General features: G+C 39.4%; 1 protein-coding gene across 1 annotated transcript in view; it reads right to left on the reverse strand.

Annotated features, from left to right (window-relative positions):
* AFF2 (ALF transcription elongation factor 2) overlaps window positions 1-21,329 on the reverse strand; it is a 763,943-nt gene that overhangs the window by 257,652 nt on the left and 484,962 nt on the right. Inside the window, exons 5-7 of the mRNA XM_077487656.1 lie at window positions 14,828-14,914; window positions 12,589-12,625; window positions 6,497-6,551 (exon numbers count right to left, since the gene is read on the reverse strand). Of these exons, the coding sequence (XP_077343782.1) occupies window positions 6,497-6,551; window positions 12,589-12,625; window positions 14,828-14,914 (179 nt within the window). The remainder of the gene's footprint in view (window positions 1-6,496; window positions 6,552-12,588; window positions 12,626-14,827; window positions 14,915-21,329) is intronic.

A 21,329-nucleotide genomic window follows, 5' to 3' on the forward strand; every position in this document is an offset into this window, starting at 1 on the left:
AGACCTCTGGTCATTTACCAGCAAAATGGTCCGGTCTGAAAGTGGTTAAATAAAAAAATAAGATGTTTCACGATTACTAATATTTCATGGGGGAAAATTCCATGTGTGATCCAAGTTTAATGGATCAAATTGACTTTATTATAACTATCCAAAGTTCAAATTATATTAATCCTATCAATAATGCACATATACAGTACTTGGTAACTTTATACAGGACTTAAAAAAAAGCATAAATCCAATCCAATGCCAACAAATAGGAAAGTGGTCTTATCTTTGCATTTGAAGTGTTATTTTTGTTTCAGAATGAACTAAGATGAAAACTAAACAGGCACTTCCTGTAAGTAGTATATACTAATAAGGTATACAACAGCACATCTACATGCATGGTGTGTTTTCGATGCAATTTTTATGTTTTTCCATGCATTTGCATTATGTTTTAACTCCCCTCCCTTTTACATCACAACGATCTTCCCACAGTTGTGTTGCATTTTTGATGAGTTTTTGATGTGGATTTCATTAATTTCAATGGGGAGATGCAGCAAGCAGGATTTTTATAAAAGCAACTGAAGGGCAACTGACCAGTTTGAAGAGCGCCATAGAATTTAGAGGAATGCATTTTATTCTGATTTTCTTATGCTTTTTTTAGCTGAAGAACTGAACAAAAATGGAGCAGTGTGAAAGCAGCCTTACCGTAAAATCAAATTCTTGGAGTTTATTGAGGGTCTCAGGAATTCAGAGACTGATGGGTAATACTGCCACCTACAGGAGGAGCAGTTTTGAGGAAAAGCAATACTGACAACATAGACATAGAGGTGTGGGGCCTGTGCTCCTCAATAAACTCCAAGAAATAGATTTGATGGTGTGGTGAGTACAAAAATTACACCTTTTTTTTTCATTGAGGAACATAGGAATTTGGACTGTTGTGGCTTCCAAAAGCAAGTCGGTTGGGGGGTAGGTAACAGTAACAAAACACTAAGAAGCCTAAAAAAAAGGGGGTTCCCTGCAGCTCAAAGAGCAGCTCGAAGGACCTTATGGCCAAAGCTGCCATCAGATGGGTAAAACCTAGAAAATGTGTGAACAGTGACAACCTAGCAAATCTTTGAAAAAGTAGTCTGATGCTGAAAATATCAAGAAGTACTCAAATACCTAGTAGAGTGCACCTTGACAGAAAAAGGTAGAACCTAATCCTCAAGACCTCACTTCTAAGTATGAACTGTAGAAACTTTAAGGTACAATAAATAAAAACACTCACATTGAAAAACACTCAGTATGAGGAAAATCCTGCAGCGGTGTGTCTCCTTGCTCTCTGGTTAAATAGGCTGCGTCACTCAGGAACCAATATAAAGCCACCCCACCACTCTGTACACTCTGTGGCTCAGATGGTAATACAGAGGAGAGGTCTGAGGTGCTTGTGGACTTCAGCGGCGTCTGACGTCACAGGAAGCAAACACTTGCGGTGACGCCAGAAGAGTGCTTTCATTTATTGTACCATAATGTTTCTACAGTTCATACTTACAAGGTGCCTCTTTCTTTACCCTTTTTCAAGACAATGGGGGAAGGTCCTCAAATTAGATTGATTTACTAAGACCCCTTTCAAACTGATGCCCTTTTCAGGTGCATCCACACAAAAAAAAGTGCCTGCAAAGCTCATGAAAACCTATTTCCATTAAAATCAATGAATGCTTTCACACTGGGGCAGTGCGCTGGCAGGGCGGTGAAAAAACACCCCTCTCCATTGAAATTAATGGAAAGCTCTTCAAAAGTGCCTGAAAAACTCTTCAAAAGTGCCTAAAAATCTCTTCAAAAGTGCTCAGTGTTTTACCGGCAGTTTAGAAGCACCTCAGTGTGAAAGGGGCCTAAAGGAGTAGTGGCTGCTCAATTAGCAAAGTGAATGTTCACTTTGCAAAATGTATTGCAAATTAAATTATTGGCTGAATGAAGTGACCACTGCTTCATCCTATTTACTAATCCTAACGCACAGAATGAACAAAGTCACCATATCCCAAGATTATAGAAAAAAAACACACAAAACCCTCTTGGCAGGTAGGACTTTAAAAGTGACTGGAAACAATGATTGTATAATATAAAAATGCTTATTACAAATGTAGTCTAGTCAATAAAAAGACTTTGTCATAAAGGACAAAAGTGTACAATAGCATGAGATTATATAGATTACGATACATATACAGACACATGTAAGCTCTCTTTCCAGCTTGATGCCCTTATTCAGGGATTTTTTAGTTTCAAATTTTTTATTGTAAGTAACACAAAAATAAGGAATACAAACAGAAGTATTCAAGACCGCGAGCGCGGCACATAACGTTGGTTACAAAAAGAAAGAACATGGTGCATATATCACTGTGTTTATATAACACTAAGCACATTACTAGCGCACTTTACATTGGAACAAGGGAACACACCGGGGCATTCGATAAGAGGACAGCCAGTTAAGAGGGGGAGAACCCCCCAACCATCATCAACCCAAAACATGAAACCAACGTGGTAGGGACAGAAGAGCTTCAGGGATTTTTTAACATACAGAGCCAGGTGTCAAAGAATATCAGTAATCCATACAATGTAGGAATGTCCCATATACCAAAGAGACTGGATGGATAACAACTGCTCCCATGTGACCCTGACAATTACATGGATATCTTAGCTAGGTCCAAAAAAGGAAAGCCCCCAGCAAGAAATCAGATCAAATGATCTAGGTGGAAAGCATATAAAGGAATACCACCTGAGACAAGAAACACATCCTGTATTTGCAAATCCCAAGCTTGGCTGGAACATTCCTATTAGTATCCAGTTCAGGATGTATACTTTGGTTGCACACTGAGAATCAGAGCCGTCGCAGCTCAAACTGAAGAAAAGGCATCAAGCCAGAAACATTGGGTTCATCAGAGAGTTTACATGTGTCTGTATATGTATCGTAATTTACATAATCTCATGCTATTGTACACTTTTGTCCTTTATAATAGTCTTTTTAGTGATAAGACTACTTTTGTAATAAACATTTTTATATTATACAATCATTGTTTCCAGTCACTTTTAAAGTCCCACCTGCCAAGGGGGTTTTGTGTATTTATTCATTACACTAAGGCTTTCACACCGAGGGGCTTTACAGGCACTATAGCGTTAAAAATAGCACCTTCATAGCTCCTGTCACCCCAGTGTCAAAGCCCAAAGGACTTTGACACTGGAGCGGTGCGCTGGCAGGACGCAAAAAAAGTCCTGAAAGCCGCATCTTTGAGGCGCTGTATTAGTGGAATCAATGGGCAGCGCCGCCGAAGTGCCAACAGTGGTCCTTTTCCGGGCATATTTAACCCTTTTTCGGCCATTAGCGGTGGTTAAAAGCTCCCCGCTAGTGGCCGTAAAGGGGCACAAAAACAACGGTAAAGCACCGCTAAAAATAGCAGCGACACCCCCAATGCCCCAGTCTGAAAGTAGCCTTAGTGAACAGTCTAGTCTTGCTTCCTTCAATATATGCATTCACATCAATTCACATTCACATCAATATATGCATTGTAAATGTAACTGGGTTCCACGTTTAAGTATTTTTTTTTTCATTTATTTATCACAATCCAGTTAAACAGGGTCTTAGTAGTGTTCGCTAACATGATAGCTACAGGTTAGTGCAGATTCTAACAAGTAAAACTTTTGAGTGTGCAGAAGTTTATCAATAACAGCTGAGCTGTTTCTTCATTTAATCACATTCCCCAGCTACATCTTCCCATGATCATCTCTGTAGATTTGTAACATCATGCACTAATATGTACTGCACTGTACTCTCAGTGCTGTCGAAGTAAACAACATAGAACTAAGTATAAAAACCCTGGGGAAGATAGAACAAAAGCAAAAAGTAGCAAAAAGTATTAATGGTCAGGAATTATGCTAGCAGTCTTTAAGTCTGTTTTTAAAACATTTTTGCTTGCTTCCCATTTGAAGGTTCCTACCCTATTCCTGTTTCAACAGGACAATTCAACAATTTGAATTTCCTAACACTTTATGTACAAGAGGCAATGACCCCATAGAACCAAAAGTAAGTTGAAATCTTCCAGTGGTTCTAACCCTTCCAAATTGTATCCAAGACTAAAATAAACATTTTAACTTTACCTAAACTTTAAAGTTAAAGTTTAGTTGCATATTTTTTCTACACAACACGAGGTGCATAACTTATAACTAATGAAGTGTGTTCCATGTCTGGCTCCTGCTGCATAGAGTAGACATCTTTTCTCCACTGCCATTAGGTCCTCCCAACAACACAGATGTTCTGGGGCTTCTGGGGTAAATATCAGCAGTTGCCAGTGTGAAACAGTTGCATCAATCGCCTGCCTCTTCGATTCAGAGAACTCATTATTTCCCATAATGGAGGCAGTGAATGCAGTCAATTTCCAGTTCATTATTTTAATGTTCAGGGAGTAGCACTTTGATCTTACACTGCATGTAATCAGATAGTTTGGTAGATTGTATAATTTCAGAGATCCCTCTGATTTTAATGTTGTTGCAGCAGGATCGATCTTCAAGATCTGCTAGCTTGTTTCTGACCCACGGGTTTTCCTCTATGTTGTCATCATGTGCCTCAGTGACATAATTTACTGTAGTGGCAAAGTCTCCCAGCTTTGATGGTATGTGAGTGACCCATCCCCAATGACAGAAATATTGGTGATGAATTGTTTCATTAAGGAGAACATATCTGATTGTAAGGAGATTCTAAGGGACATTAACATGTCCTTAAGAATTGATACCAGAACAGGCTGATTTGATGTGGGCAAGGCAGCAAAGGGAATCTGGCTGTCCTCCATTAATATTAGTGATGAAGTGCACAGGGCTCACCTCATGCAGGCCGGCTGGGCTGGGATCCATCCTCATTCAAGCTTGTGTTAGGCTGCTGGGTAGTGGAGTCCCCGGAGGGGTGGTGTGTGCAAAAGCAGCAGGATCAGAATATTCTATGGTTCCCTCCTGGGACTCTGAGAAGAGGCTCTGCCTGTGTGCGGAATGTCTTGTCAGGAAGCTGCGGCCATGGCGCCATCTTGGTTGGGTCCCCAAAAAAACAGAAAGGGGATGCTTTTTTGGCAGCCGCTGATCCCCCTTGCGCTTCGGTGACATGCTGCTTGGGGTTCATGCTGTGTTAGCAACTGGTGGGGATAACAGAGGCACCTCAGTGTGTTGATTAGAATCACCAAACCCTGCCCGATCCTCGGAGCAGTGCAATGAGGCATCCATGCTTTTAAACTGGCTGATCACACCCCTCTTTATCCAAGAATAAAAAGTGTTCTGTGAATGGAAGACAGGAATCTATTTCCGCTAATTACAGAACACTTTGCATCCTGGGAAAACATATTAAAAATTGTATGAATAGAGGAAGGCAGACAAAACGAAAGGGCAAAAGGTGCAGCTCTAAAGTTAACTCCCACTGAGCCAGAATATTAACATTGTGGGTAGGACCTAGTGGCAGTGGGAAGAATATTTTTACATAGCAGGCAGCTGCACACAGAATACATGTCACACACATTTAGAGCTAAGTAATGTGCCTGGTGCTACATAGCAAAAAATTAACAAAATAACTATTCTTCAGCTTAGTTATTTGACAAACAAGCATCTGAATTTGAAAACAGGCAAAGGATGGATTCTGATTCCATACTGAATATCAAATAATTGAATGGTACAAGTAGAATGTTGCAGTACAGTAAGGGCCCTTTCACACTGCTGTGCTACACTCATACATGCACATTACTGTACATTGCATTAAGGTAGCACATTAATTTGACAGGCTGCTCAACACAATAAAACCAAAAAGGTGCATATAGCATTTTTGGCAGCGCACCACAATGAACATTAGTCTGTCCACATGTACATTGGCAAGGTGCTTTAGGGGACCATTTAGAATAAACTGTATAAAAGAGGACCGAGTCTACAAAATCTAGGTTCTTTCTTCACAAAATTATTATATATATTTACACTAGAGAGCTTTATATCAAATCTGACTGCAAAAGCTGAAAAGGTCCTGTTTAAGACTAGGCTACCTGCCCGAGACCAGAAAAAAAACTTTATATGCCACTTTAAGCCTATTTTAATTTTGCCCCTAAGGGCTTTATTTCCCTAGCTCGGTGGCTAGACTCGCATCTCATGCTTAGCTCCACCTCTCACAGCTTCCTCATGCAAAGAGAATGTCTTAATGATTGATAAGTGGGTTCTCATAAGATAAAGATACATCAAAGGGTTGTGGGCTTGACCCCCCCAGGTAAGGTTCAAGCCCTTCATTATAAAATGAACAGGGGAGACTCAAGATTTGATTTGCCTATATTTTTGTGTGTTAGTGTACCTCTTATTTTGTTTTTAAATGTTTGCTAACATACACATTTATATTTGTTGAAAAACACTGTGTCTTGTTGAAGTGAGACATATGGACTTTTAATTTAATTCTAAAACTGATTAAAAAATGGCAATGTAGCTACACATTAGAAAGAAATGAAAAAGAATATTAATAATAACTTACGATTTCTGTGGAATGGATTTCACTGGAGGTTTGTTTGTAACAACATCACACCGTTCTAAAAAAGAAAATATGCATATTAAAACATAATTTACCTGATAATGCACAATGCTCTCTCTCTATATGTCTGTCTAATTTTGTCAATTGCACATAATTTGTTCTTGGAACACTGTACTGCTGATGTCAATGACCAAGAACTATGCTCTTTCATACACCTACATGTGCTACTATAGATGCTTTATTTCTCATTGATCAAAGAAATAAAGATGGTCGTACAACCAATGCAACCTATACTTGGGGTAAATATATACTTTCAATAAGTAAATCTGCACAGTTATAGTAAATTCTATTTAATGTTAAAACAATTTTTAAAGTTGTATTAAGTGTGGAAGCTTTAGATCATGTGGATTGTGTCTCTGCTCTAAACATTCAACCTCTGTATTACCATTAAAAGGCATCTATGGTCAAAATGTAAAATCATACATTCATTTTCACATTGTATTTCAATTGTTTCTAGACTACTCATAATACTCTGATCAACCTTGAAGTTTGCAAAAGTACTTTGTGCAGATTACTTCTTGAATTCTGTAATTCACTAAGCCCTATGCGTAGGTATTGATGTGTTACATAATTCACATAACCTGCCTTCTGAACTACAGAGGTACTATTTGATATGTAGTCTTTAGGAATTGAAAGTAAACAGCAAAGGAGAAGCTGCAAAGCATGCAGAGAATCCAGGAAGGCATTAAAAGAGATAGTCAGCAGATAGACAGCATTCACAACGTGAAAGGGGAGGTTTCAAGCAAGTGTATTTGTATTTTCAAATATAACTATTGTTTGTATAAATTGCGCATAGGTCTTTACAATACAATATTATTACTATTATTATTATTATTATTATATTTCTAAACAATACTCTACAAGTTTAACCTCTTCATGACCGCCCCATGCAGATCTACTGCAGCAGGGCGGCCGCTCTGTGCCAGATCATGTACTAGGTATGTGATCTGGCACTTCCGTGTCTGGGGCACGCAACGCATGCTGCTGTCGACCTGCTCTCAATGTCATTGGACACAGCAGGAGCCAAGCAGCAGTTCCAGTGGATGTGATTTCCACCGGGACCCACTGATCATTTGGGAGGCAGGCAGAATAGTGGTTGGCCTATGTAAACAAGGCAGACCGCCATTCTGTGACAAGGGAAGGCAGTGATCTTGTTTTTCTGCTAAGCAGAAACATGGATCTCTGTTTTCCCACAGTACCACCCACACAGTTAGAAACCACTCCCAGGGAACACAGTTAACCCTTTGCTTGCCCCTGATGTGAACCCCTTCCCTGCCATTGACATTATTACAGTGACAGTACATATTTTTGGCACTGATCACTGTATTAGCGTCACTGGTTCCCTAAAAGTGTCAAAAGTGTCAGTTAAGTGTCCTATTTGTCCGCGGCAATATTGCAGTCCCGCTATAAGTTGCTGATCACTGCCATTACCTGTAAAAAAAAGAAAAAAATAATAATATCTCGCAGTTTGCACATGCTAAAACTTTTGCGCAAACCAATCAATATATGCCTATTGGGATTTTTTTACTTACCTAAAGTATGTAGCAGAATATATATTGGCCTAAATTGATGCAGAAATTCAATTTTTTTACATTTTTTTATTGGATATGTTTTATAGCAGAAAGTAAAAAATATTATTTTTTTTCATAATTGGCGGACTTTTTTTTTTGTTTATAGTTCAAAAATTTTAAACTGCAGAGGTGATCAAATATCACCAAAAGAAAGCTCTATTTGTGGGGGAAAAAAAAATCGAATTTTATTTCAGTGCAGCTTCACACATCTGTGCAATTGTCAGGTAAAGTAATGCAAAAAAAATGGCCTGGTCCTGGAGGGGGTTAAACCTTCCAGAGCTGAAGTGGTTAAAAGGACCATTTTATCATTAATGAGGTAGGTATGGTACACATCACAGAATCATTCACTAGTGCAAAGAGTGTGTTAATGTTGAATAATCTGTGATTTGTGGACTATAAGCATTGAATCTGTGATGTGCACCATAACGAAATCATTAATGAGGAAATGGTCCTTTTAAACTTGTAGAATAATGTATAGTAATAAAAGTAATGTATTTTTTTAAACCTTGTTGACTTGCATGTTCTACGGTGCTGTATTGTCCTATGCCTAAATATTGAAATGCTTTGAAATTTGAGGATGATAGCACTTTGAACACAGTAGATGAACTATAATTATTCTTACCCTTTTTTATTGTTGTATTGCTATAGTAATGCTGGTTTAAAAAAAAAAGCGTATGCTGTGCCATTAGAGTTACTTTAATCCTGAGACAAAAAGTAAGGGGAAATCTTTATACTTTAGAGCTAGAGATGAGGGGACATTTTCCAATGGATATACACATTCTAATGACAAGTGTAGAAGATGGGTTTTCCTATCACTTTGGGCAGACTTTCTCTCACTTCCTGTTGCATCTCCAATGCAAGACAAGAGAAATTTCCCCTAACAGGATGCAGATAGCAAAAAATAACCTGCTTTTCCTAATTTTTTTATACAATATCTTTTTTTAGTTTACATTTTAAGCCATACAAAACAATGGAAAGAAAAAGGTATAAGGAAAAAAGGAAAGGCAGAATTCACCTCAAGAACAAACACTGATATAAATAGTGCAATAAGTAAGTATACATAACCATTATGAGCCTAAACCTGTCATAGATTGTGGCGCTCAAAAAATTCTGAACCCGATTCAGGTTCCAGTTTGCTTGGACAAGATGCCCGAATGCAGGGTCTGCCAAGGTTAGTAAAGCAATATCTAGACTAGAGGAAACTAGGGCCTGTCCAGAGGTATGACTCCGCCATGAGGCTCAGATTGAGTTGAAGCACTCATGAGTTTCCTTGCAAGTGGCTACCCATTCCTCTGCTTCCATTATCTCCATCACCTTCCCAAGCCAGTCCCGCTGGCTGGGAACTTGCGGGGTCTTCCAATAAAGTGGTATAAGGCACTATGCAGCATTGAGAAAGTGAGGGAGAGCATTGCATTTATAGTCAGAGAAAAGGATGGGGGGATGTGAAGCAAAAAGCGCTTCAGGGAAAAAGGTATGTACATACCAAGACTATCCAATATGTGCCTGCGGACAGCAGACCAAAAGGGTGATCATAACGAACAGTCCCATCTGTTCAGGGTAAATTATAGCAAGGGATGTGGGCACACGGTACCACCAAGACAGCAGCTTATAGTTATTTCTTGTGTTTTAGAATCCACTGATAGGAATGTGTGAGGTGGTACAAGTGGTGCAATTGCTCCTCAGTGAACTCACACCGGAGATCCCGCTCCCATTCCCTAATGAATAATGGTTTACCTTAAGTAATTTATAAAGAGCTGAGATGTGGTAGGGGGTCTTCAGCAACCCATAAGTGTTCAAATTCTGTAAGGGTAGACCTAATTGGGGATATGTGGCGATGTGAGTCAGTGAGTTGACAATATCTCCAAAAGTCAAAAGGGAAACTACCATACCGCTCCCTGAGGGTGGCCAGCAAGGTTAGGTTGTGACCCTCCATAAAGCGGGACCGGCCAAACTCCCCAAAAGTTATCCAGGGTCCAAAGAAGAACAACTACTCCTCAGGAGGGAACCACACAAAGCCACCGATAGGGTTAATGGTGATGTTGGGGGGGCAAAGCTAAGGACCTTGTGACAGGAGGGCCCATGGGACCCAGAATCACTTGGAAAGGTTGGGAAACCCATGTTTCAGCGCCTTAATGCACCTCTTATGTCTATGTCACCCTGTGCCTTCCTGGCACAGGGTGACTGATCAAATATATCTTAGATTACTTAAAATGGGTAAAATGTATCCACAATATCTCCCAGGATATATGTATAGACTATTCTTGATTTGCTTGATTTGCTTGATTCTGAACTCAACATGTTAGTTGAGAGAGCTGATCACATTGGCCTCTGTACAATGTAGGAGACAGGCCGACTCCTGCTGGAGCTCCTGCTATTGTGAGAAGGTGTCCTGTATTTATACTTATAATAATGTATAAAGCTTGGTGACAACAAGTCTGACTTATAGTGAAATCCTGATTAATCATAACAATGTTCAATAGGGCATAGAGTCACATGGGCTGCTTTAAGGCATTAGTTAATTAGCTCATGTTAATTAGGTTTCTGGTTACAGGTGTATTGTTAGAGTAATATTAGCAGGAGGGGGTACCTCCTCTTGTACTGTATATAAGACTTGTATTTTGGTTCTAATAAACAGTCCATGTTCAGCAACTAAACAAGTATTGTCTTGTTTTGTGCTTGTGAGTGGTTGGAATATCTGATATCTATATTCAGGCTGGGAGGAAGTGGTATATGATGAAAGAACTCAAGTGGAGTGTGGGACATTTTGTTACAGACCTATTTAGTCTGTCCCAGAATTTGAGGACATGTGTAGTCAGCGGGGTTCCTCTGACAATTTGCTCGGCTCGCATTTTACCTCCCTGGCCTCAATACTTTTAAGGTAACTGAACTAGAACCATCATTCAGATTAGGAGTTCTGACTTTATTCCTGCATACAGTATCTCATAAAAGTGAGTACACCCCTCACATTTTTGTAAATATTTTATTATAACTTTTCATGTGACACTTTCCTACAATGTAAAGTCATGAGTGTACAACTTGTGTCAAGCGTGTGTGGCGGCAACCAGATGAGGAGTACAAAGACGAGTGTGTCTTGCCTACAGTCAAGCATTGTGGTGGGAGTGTCATGGTCTGGGGCTGCATGAGTGCTGCCAGCACTGGGGAGCTACAGTTAATTGAGGGAACCATGAATGCCAACATGTACTGTGACCTATTGAAGTGGACCATGATCCCCTCCCTTCGAAGACTTGGCCACAGGGCAGCATTCCAACATGATAATGACCCCGAACACACCTCCAAGATGACCACTGCCTTGCTAAAGAAGCTGAGGATAAAGGTGATGGACTGGCCAAGCATGTTCCTAGACCTAAACCTTATTGAGCATCTGTGGGGAATCCTCAAATGAAAGGTGGAGGAGCGCAAGGTCTCTAACATCCACCAGCTTTGTGATGTCATCATGGAGGAGTGGAAGAGGAGTGGCAACCTGTGAAGCTCTGGTGTACTCTATGCCCAAGAGGGTTAAGGCAGTGATGACAATTAATGGTAGACACATAAAATATTGACATGTTGGGCCCAATTTGGACATTTTGACTAAAGTGTATGCTAACTTTTGTTGCCAGTGGTTTAGACATTAATGGCTGTGTATTGCGTTATTTTGAGGGGACAGCAAATTTACACTGTTATACAAGCTGTACACTCACTACTTTACATTGTAGCAAAGTGTTATTTCTTCAGTGTTGTCACATGAAAAGATATAATAAAATATTTACAAAAATGCAAGGAGTATATTCACTTTTGTGAGATACCGTATGTGTTCCATACCAGTAAATGCAGCCTAGTAAATGCAGCTTATGTGATTTTCATATGAAGGGCTTTATTTAAAAGTACCAGTCATAAGTGAACATATGCAATAATGTGGCATTTAATTATCAAATAAAATATCAAAATCTGACAGACACTCATAATTAGCTCTTGAGTTTGATAGGAGAAACAAACATAAACAATGTTTGCATCTCAACTATTTATTTACTAAAGAAGAAACTAGTTAACCAAGGAATTGATTTCACCCTAAAAGAAGGATACTATTATTATAAGAATTAAACAACACAATTAGTTGGGGATTATTAGCAAAACAGCTTCAAAAATTAAAAAGCTAAAAGTACTACATAAACACTGTATTACAAAAGGAAAATAAGAGCTGTGTTTCTATAAAATACCACAAAGCAGTGATTTAAAAAAAAAAGTAAAGCTTAGGTATTATAAAGCTCTTGACACTGTTGCTGAAAAAAAAAAAAAAAAAAAAAAAAAACCGCATGAAAAGCTGTATGAAAAAAAGAATTCTGTTTAACACATGGCAAATGTTTAATGCTATTATCTACTTATAGTACTAATACAACAAATATCTTGCCCCACAAATAGCATTGTAATCCAGTACAATATGATTAGACAGGTGAGCAAAATACATACTTTGAATGCTGTATCCTGAGGTCAGATGTTGAGAGTCCTGTAAAAAAAAAAAAAAAAAGAAAAAAAACATAAATAAATCAAAACCACTAATCCACATATCATTTAGATAGAAAGATTTAGGTCACATAGCCAAAGGCTTGAGTATATATCTCAATCACATTTTAACCTTATCTAAAATTCAGAGGAATTGAGCAGAGATGAAATGATAGGGAGAAATAACCAACACATTGAAGGATATTACTATTTACTGTGTCAAACATAAATTATTCCCTGTCTGCCTAAAAATTTAGAGCCGTAACTATCTCAATTGTATTGGCAACTTAATAAACTGATGATGTTCCATTAGGGCTTCAGCATGCTGTATTTACACAATATTTTGCATTAACAAAATAATAAGTATGAGTTTTAGAACAATACTGGTTATCAAACTACACAATAATAGAAAAAAAAAAGTTTATTCCATTTTCTTAGGTTGGAATACAGGGGAAAGAGTTGAAAGCTTTGTCAACTTTATATTGTCTTCCATGTCCTCTTGAGGAGAATTCCCTTCACTTACTGTTCTAACATTCATCACCTGTAAATGTGCAATTAGCTCCCTGATGGTGATATAGACAGCATTAAATACCTGACAGAGATGGAAATCCTTCCCCACTCCAGAAAATGTTTTATTGCTGTCTGTGTCCCAATTAAAGAGATTTCCTCTTGCTTCCAGAGGATGCACAGGTGTGTGAAATGCACTGAGGCTGCGCCACTGTCGTCACTTCCAAGTTTATCCCTGGTGTCACTTCTGGGTCTGTGGAATTAATGCTGGCTTGGGAACAGTGAGCGGTGGGGAAGTGGTACTGATTGAGGGCTGCTGGTGTTGGTACCTCTCAGGTACCCTGCAAATGTGAGTAAGAGCCAGTTCACACAGGGGCTACCCATCAGGCGACTTAGCCGCCTGACAAGTCGCGTCCTGCTCTATGCAATGGAACCGTTCTAATCGGAGCGGCTCAAGTCGCTCCGACTTAGAAAACGGTTCCTGTACGACTTTTGTTGCGACTTGCATTGACTTCTATACAGAAGTCATTTCACAAGCCGCCGGTCGCCTGAGGCAGTCGCACTGTATGTCGTGCTGCCTCAGTGTGAACGGGCTCTGAGTGTATACATTTTTATGTATTTTTTTTATATTTGATTCCCCATTTATTAAACAAACATAATATACCATGAGAATATTATCTTTTTGGGCTTGTGGTTTGTGCCATTAACAAGAGAGGATCTGTTATGGAGTACATGGTGGTACTGGATACATCCCATCGCTTTGGTCATCTGGTTGTTTTTGTTGAGCTTGTAAGGCCTCTAGGGACTACCTATGGTCGGTGAGTGAGCAGTTTTACCATATGCGGTGGAGCACTTGGTCAGATTTAAAGAAGAATCACTCACCATTATTATTTAAATGTACAGTGGTTGGGAAGATTTTTGTTTGACTCATGTACATTTTTTGATGTTTTGATTTATGATTATATTTATGGGCAATTAGTTTTAATCATGATTGCCACTTTAAGCTGACCTAACAGATCCCCTCTCCACGGAGATGCATACTTACCTCAATCTGTTGACTGCAGCCTATGGGGATTGTTGGCATCTAATATTGCAAGTCCTCTGCTCCTGGATGTGCCTGTGCAGTAGAGCCCTAAAGTCTATGGCACTCATTTCCCCACATCTCCTGACCAGAGAAAGAGGTAGACAGGCCCCATAATCTACTATAAGGCTCTACTGTGCAGGTGCAGCCAGGAGACAGAGGACTTTCAGCACAGTATGTAAACAATCCACTGAGGCCATGGCCATCACATTGTGGTAAGAATTCATCTCTGGAGGTGAGGCAAGGGGCAATCAGAAGAAAGGGAAAACAGGGGGAAAAGGGGCAGGCAGTATAACTGCACTTATCCTTAAGGCTTTGTGAAGATTCTGTTTTGTTAGTGCTTTGTTAATGTGCACTGCAGAATTTTAGGGAGCTGTGTCTGTCCTCATTGTTACTTTCAAAACTTTTGTGGTGGCTCCCCTACTGGGAAGAAAAATGGTGTGGAGTGAAATTATTTACCATAATGAACATTCAAGCTTCATGGAAACTCACAGGAATAGATTAACCCTACCAAATTGTCTTTCTTTCTAATTTGTATTGTATCCTACTAAACCAAAAATACTGCTCTTAAATAATAAAATATATTTTTCTGTATATAAAAAAAATATATTAACTTACTTTGCTGGAAATGGGAAACTTGGACTGCTCAGTTTTACAGGGGGTATGGATTGCTGTCAGAGGTGGTGGCCATGAATGTGTCATTTCCTGTTTGGTAAGAAAATAGACATTAAATGCAATACATGAGGTTAATCATAACATCTTAAATTCATTAACAACACTAAACAACTGTGTTGGATTTTCCTTAAACGGTTAGTATAGGTATCTAGTAGACATGCTCACTGTGCTACTAAAAAGTATGCTTGTCACTGCAAAAAAAAAATATATATATATATATATATATATATCCCAGCATCTACCTCCAATTTCTGAATTATTACATGCAGATTTGGATGTCATTTTGCTTACTAAGAAATGTGTTAAAGTGTATCTAAACCCAAAAACAAAACAATTGAGATATTACACTTTACCAGATCTTAGCTATGGCAGCTGTATTAGTTTTTGTTATTTTCACCTGATGCTCCAGCCAGTAATACAAATCTGCCCTAGGATGGAAACGCTCACTCACCATACCATATCTAGAGAGAAATATAATTCATTTTTTGCAGGCAAATGGCATAACTTTATTAAAAAAATTAAACATTGAAAGCACACTTTTTTTAGATTCTCTTTTTTGGAAGCTTCAGCACTTAAAAAATGTAGTTTGTTTTGTCTATGGGGCACCTAGGGATCTGTGCTTGCCACAATTAACTCTATCTGTACTATGGAGGGCAGATCTCCATTATTAGTTGTAGACAAGATTTGAGTACTTTCTATCACAACATGAAGACTTAGAAGCTTGCCCTCTTCATTGTATGTTAACCACTTCAATACAGGGCACTTATACACCTTCCTGCCCAGACCAATTTTCAGCTTCCAGCGCTGTCACACTTTGAATGACAATTGCGCGCTCATGCTACACTGTACCCAAACATTTTATCATTTTGTTCCCATAAATAGAGCTTTCTTTTGATGTTATTTGATCACCTCTGGGATTTTTATTTTCTGCTAAACAAATAAAAGAAAAGACCAAAAATTTTGAAAAAAAATTTTTTTTGTTTTCTTTCTGTTACAAAACTTTCAAAATAAGTATGTTTTCTCCTTCACTGATGGGCACTGATGGAGCTGCACTAATGGGAACTGATGAGGCAACACTGATGGGCACCGATGAGGTGGCGCTGATAGGTGGCACTGATGGGCACTGATGATGGGCACTGATATGCAGCACTGATGGGCACTGAAAGGTGGCATGGATACTGATAGGTGGCATGAATGGGCACTGGTAGGTGGCACAGATGGGCACTGATAGGCAGCATGGATGGGCACTGATAGAAGGCACAGATAGGCACTGATAGGTGGCACGGATGGGAATGGATGGGCACTGATAGGTGGCACTGTACACTGATAAATGGTACTGATGGATGCCAATCATTGCCAAACAATAATGCCTGCCAATCAGTAGATGTCCATTGTGGGCACTGATTGGCATCCATGTTGATCTAGGGTGGCATACCTGGTGGTGACTAGAGGTGGCATCCCTGGTGGTCCTAGTGGCGTCCCTGGTGGTCCAGTGTGGGCATCCTGGGGGGCTGCGCTGATAATCGATCAGCACAAACCCTCCGTCAGAGGAGCAGGCAATCGGCTCTCCTCTACACTCGTCTGACAGACGCGAGTGAGGAAAGGTCGATCACTGGCTCTTCCTGTTTACACTGTGATCAGACATGATTGGACATGGCTGATCACGTGGTAAAGATTCTCCATCAGAGAGACACCCCGCAACAACGATCGGCACGATGCGTGCCCCCAGGGGCGCACAGTGGCTTGATATTCTGCTGGATGTCACATGACGTCCGGTCAGGATATTGAATCCACTTTGCCGACGTTATTTTGCTATATGGCGGGCGGCAAGTGGTTAAAGAATAACTGAAGGCAATTGTTTTTATTTTTTCAAAGAGTGGTGAGGGAATGAATGCCTCTCTGGTCTTTATTGCTGTCCAATAGGGATTCACATTCTTTAATTACCTGGTGACTGTTATTACTAAAAGTGAAAGAGACAGAAAATCAAATTTTTCATCCATTTGCCAGATTTTGAGTGGTCACTAGAACAGGAAAAGAGGGATGACTACCAGATATGTGTCGTTTTTTAACCAGAATGCCTACAAATTGTGTACATGCCAACAGGTGGATCAAGAATGCTTTTTGTTACACAAAGCCACAGATTTTCATTGGTTTTCATTGTACAACATTACAACCTTGGACACTGTACAAGCCAGCCACCAGCATCCTAACAACCACTGATTTCATTGATCAAGTCCGGGCCCCTGCACAGCATCCTTGTTTAAACCCCTCTGCCCCTCTATGTCAGTGCTGAGGTCACAATAGCTGTGTGGGGGAGAAAAACTGAGGAGGAAGAAATGCTTGAATACTGGTCAGTACCAGTGTGCAAAAGTTTATTTGCTATGAAAGAATAAATCTTAAATGTTGACTGTTCTATGTGCTTGGATGCTGCTGCAATCGGTAAAACTATTAGTTTCATTTTTATTACATTTTAAAAGGGGGTGCCTTGAAAGTATCCACAATTTTAAAGGGTGCATTTACTGGAAGAAGGTTGAGAAAAACTCTAGCTCTAGAGCCTTGATGCACAACTTTAAACCCTTTGGCAATTTTTGTGTAGCCATCATTTTATAATGGACCTTATGGAGAAGAATTTAAATCATAGTATGACTCATTTTTAAGGAGGCTGCATGGAAACCAAATAAGGATGCATTGATTTGTAAAGAGGTGGTAGGAGTAGTGATCTCTATAAGCCTTATGTGAGGCATCGTCAGTCTATGATCCTGGTCATGATTAAAGGTCATGATTTCATGGTCATGATTAAAGTATTCCTAATACAGGCAGTCCCCAGTTTACAAACAAGATAGGGTCTGTAGGTTTGTTCTTAAGTCAAATCTCTTTGTAAGTCAAAACAGGTAAAAAAAAACAATTTTTTAAGCTTTTTGGATAACATAGGGAAGGGTTAACATCCCTGTAACATTTGTTTTGCTGTCTGTGCTCCTGTTCAGAAGATTATACCTCTTTTTCTACCCCAATGACAATTGGATTTTGAAAATTTTGGGTTGTTGTTGAAACAAGCCATGGTGATAAAGCATCAGTTGAGGTACCTTTTTCCCATAATAACACATGCACACGATCGGAATTCCGGCCAGAAAAAGACAGATGAGAGCTTTTCATCGGAAAATGCGACCGTGTGTATGCTCCATCGGAATTTAGCTGTCCGAATTTCCACCAGCCAAAAACTGATAGCATGTTCTCAATTTTCCCAACGGAAAAACTTTCTATCGGTAATTCCGATCGTGTGTATGCAATTCCGATAAGTCAAATATCACGCATGCTCAGATTCAACTACGAGACAGAAGCTATTGGCTACTGGCTATTGAACTTCCTTTTTCTAGTCACGTCGTACGTGTTGTACGTCACCACGTTATAAACGATCGGAATTTGATGTGACCGTGTGTAGGCAAGACAGCTTGAGCCAAATTTCATTGGAATTCCGTCTGGAAAACCATCAGAGCTTTTTCTGATGAGAATTTCCGATCGTGTGTACGCGGCATTACAGGAGTGAATTTCCCTTCCTAGGGGTAGATTTCCTCTCAATTTCTGTTGTTTCCCTCCATTTGTAAGTAGGAGTAATTTGTAAGTCGGATGTTTGTAACTAGGGGACCGCCTGTACTCCACAACTAAAATGGAAAAAGATCTTCAAAGAAACCACAGCACAGGAGATAACTCTTCAATTTTCTTTATTGTTACTATAAAGACACATTAAGATCCAGACTTAAACAAGTGGTGACCTGCAAAAGCTTACAGAGAAGATCAGAAGTTTAATGCAAGACTGGTCTTTTGTCATAACAATGACCTAAACTTGTTTCCATATGGGGGGAAGAACTAACATCAGCCCGAGATCTCATATAGAACCACTGAATTAGGAAAGTGAGCTGTCCTTGTCCATAATTATTCTGCTTAATAGTTTAAGAATCTATTAGTGAATTTAAAATTTTATCTAAATTCTGAGAAAAAATAATAATTTATGGTACTTCCAGAAATACAAAACCTTCCTTCATTTTTATTGTCATGTGTGTAATTTTTTATGCAATATATAAAAATTGTCCGTCTGTAAATTACTGGAAAACAGTTGCTAATATAATATGTCTAACATGACCTTGGAAAAAAAATATAAGAACTAATAGATTAAAGATCAGTGGAGTCCCTTGGTTGCAGAAAACTGACATGTTTTAACCACTTCAGCCCCGGAAGAATTTACTCCCTTCCTGACCAGAGCACTTTTTGCGATTCAGCACTGCGTCGCTTTAACTGACAATTGTGCGGTCGTGCGACGTGCCTCCCAAACAAAACTTGTTATTTTTTTCCCACAAATAGAGCTTTCTTTTGGTGGTATTTGATCACCTCTACAGTTTTTATTTTTTGCGCTATAAACAAAAAATGGCGACAATTTTGAAAAAAAAGGCATTATTTTTTACTTTTTGCTATAATAAAGATCCCTAAAAAAAAAATCGAATTTTTTTTTTCCCTCAGTTTAGGCCGATACATATTCTTCTACATATATTTGGTAAAAAAAAACGCAATACGCGTTTATTGATTGGTTAAAGTTATAGCATATACAAAATAGGGGATAGATTTATGGCATTTTTATTGATCATTTTTTTTTTACTAGTAATGGTGGCGATCAACAATTTTTATCGGGATGACAACATTATGGCAGACACATCGGTCAACTCTGACACATTTTTTGGACCACAGCGATCAATACTACAAAATTATGATTACTGTAAAAATGTCACTGGCAGTCAACAGGTTAACCACTAGGTGGCACTGTAGAGGCTAAGTGTGTCCTAGGGAGTGATTCTAACTGTGGGGGAGGGGCTGGGTGTGACACGTCACTGATCACCGCTCTCGATTACAGGGAGCAGTGATCAGTGACAGTGTCATTAGGCAGAACGGGGAGATGCTTGTTTACATTAGCAGCTCCCCTTTCTTCCTCACCGTAAGATGATCGCGGGTATCCCCACAGACATTGAGTCTGAGGGACCTGTGATCACGGTTATGGAGCTCCCAGTGGGCGCATGCGCCCGCAAGCTGCCTCTTAAAGGGCAATGTACAGGTACGTTAATTTGCCTGTACGTGCCCTTATGCAGTATATCTGCGTGAGGTGGTCGGAAAGCGGTTAAAGTGGTTTGTGAGTCTTTAGTCAAATATTTCATTCAAGTCCTTCCTTCCTTCTTTCCTTCCTTCCTTCAATAAAACATATTTAGCCAGGATGATATAAAATAATGCATAAAAATGTTAATTTTCATATTTTTGCCTGGCTAGTCTTAAAGCAGAATTCCATGTCAGGATTATTTTTGCACAGTTACATTTTTACCAATAAATGCAAGGTGTTCTCTGATTGGATGAGTGCAGACGTGGGTGAAGATCAGAAGTTTAATGTGACACCTCGGCCTACCAGAGAATGTCTTATATTCATTAGGAAAATTCCAAGGTGTTCTCTAAATGGCACCCATGCCAAGCAAGCCACCTTGCTGTGTTCACTATGCTGCAGGGGAGCACAAAAGATAACAAGGATCACTATAATAGCGGTGGCTATGACAGTGATTCCCTGCTTCCACAGGAAACAGCCAGGTATGAAACATGCATACATACATCGGTCCAAGCTGGAACGATGTAACTACAAAAAAATTGATACCTGGAATTCAGCTTTAACCACTTTCAGACCGGACCATTTTGCTGGATTAAGACCAGACCACTTTTTGCGATTCGGGACTGCATCGCTTTAACGGACAATTACGCGGTCGTGCGACGTGGCTCCCAAACAAAATTGACGTCCTTTTTTCCCCACAAATAGAGCTTTCTTTTGGTGGTATTTGATCACCCCTGCGGTTTTTATTTTTTGCGCTATAAACAAAAATATAGTGCCAATTTTGAAAAAAAGCATTATTTTTTACTTTTTGTTATAATAAATATCCCCAAAAATATATTAAAAAAAATAATTCCCCTCAGTTTAGGCCGATACGTATTCTTCTACATATTTTTGGTAAAAAAAATTGCAATAAGTGATTATTGATTGGTTTGCGCAAAAGTTATAGCATTTACAAAATAGGGGATAGTTTTATGGCATTTTTAATATTTATTTTTTTTACTAGTAATGGCAGCGATCAGCGATTTTTATTGTGACTGCTACATTATGGCGGACACATCGGACATTTTTGACACATTTTTGGGACCATCGTCATCTATACAGCAATCAGTGCTATACAAATGCACTGATTCCTGTGCAAATGACACTGGCAGTGAAGGGCTTAACCAGGGGGTGGCAGTGTAGGGGTTAAGGGTTCCTAGGGGTGTGTTACTAACTGTGGGGGGCTGGGCTTTGTGTTAGTGAACACTGATCTCTGCTCCAATTACATGGAGTAGAGATCAGTGTCACTGGTTGCTAGGCAGAACAGGGAGA

Source organism: Lithobates pipiens, unplaced genomic scaffold (genome assembly GCF_037356315.1).
Source record: "Lithobates pipiens isolate NorthernLeopardFrog02 unplaced genomic scaffold, aLitPip1_a1.2 Scaffold_1, whole genome shotgun sequence".
NCBI classification, from domain to species: Eukaryota; Metazoa; Chordata; class Amphibia; order Anura; family Ranidae; genus Lithobates; species Lithobates pipiens.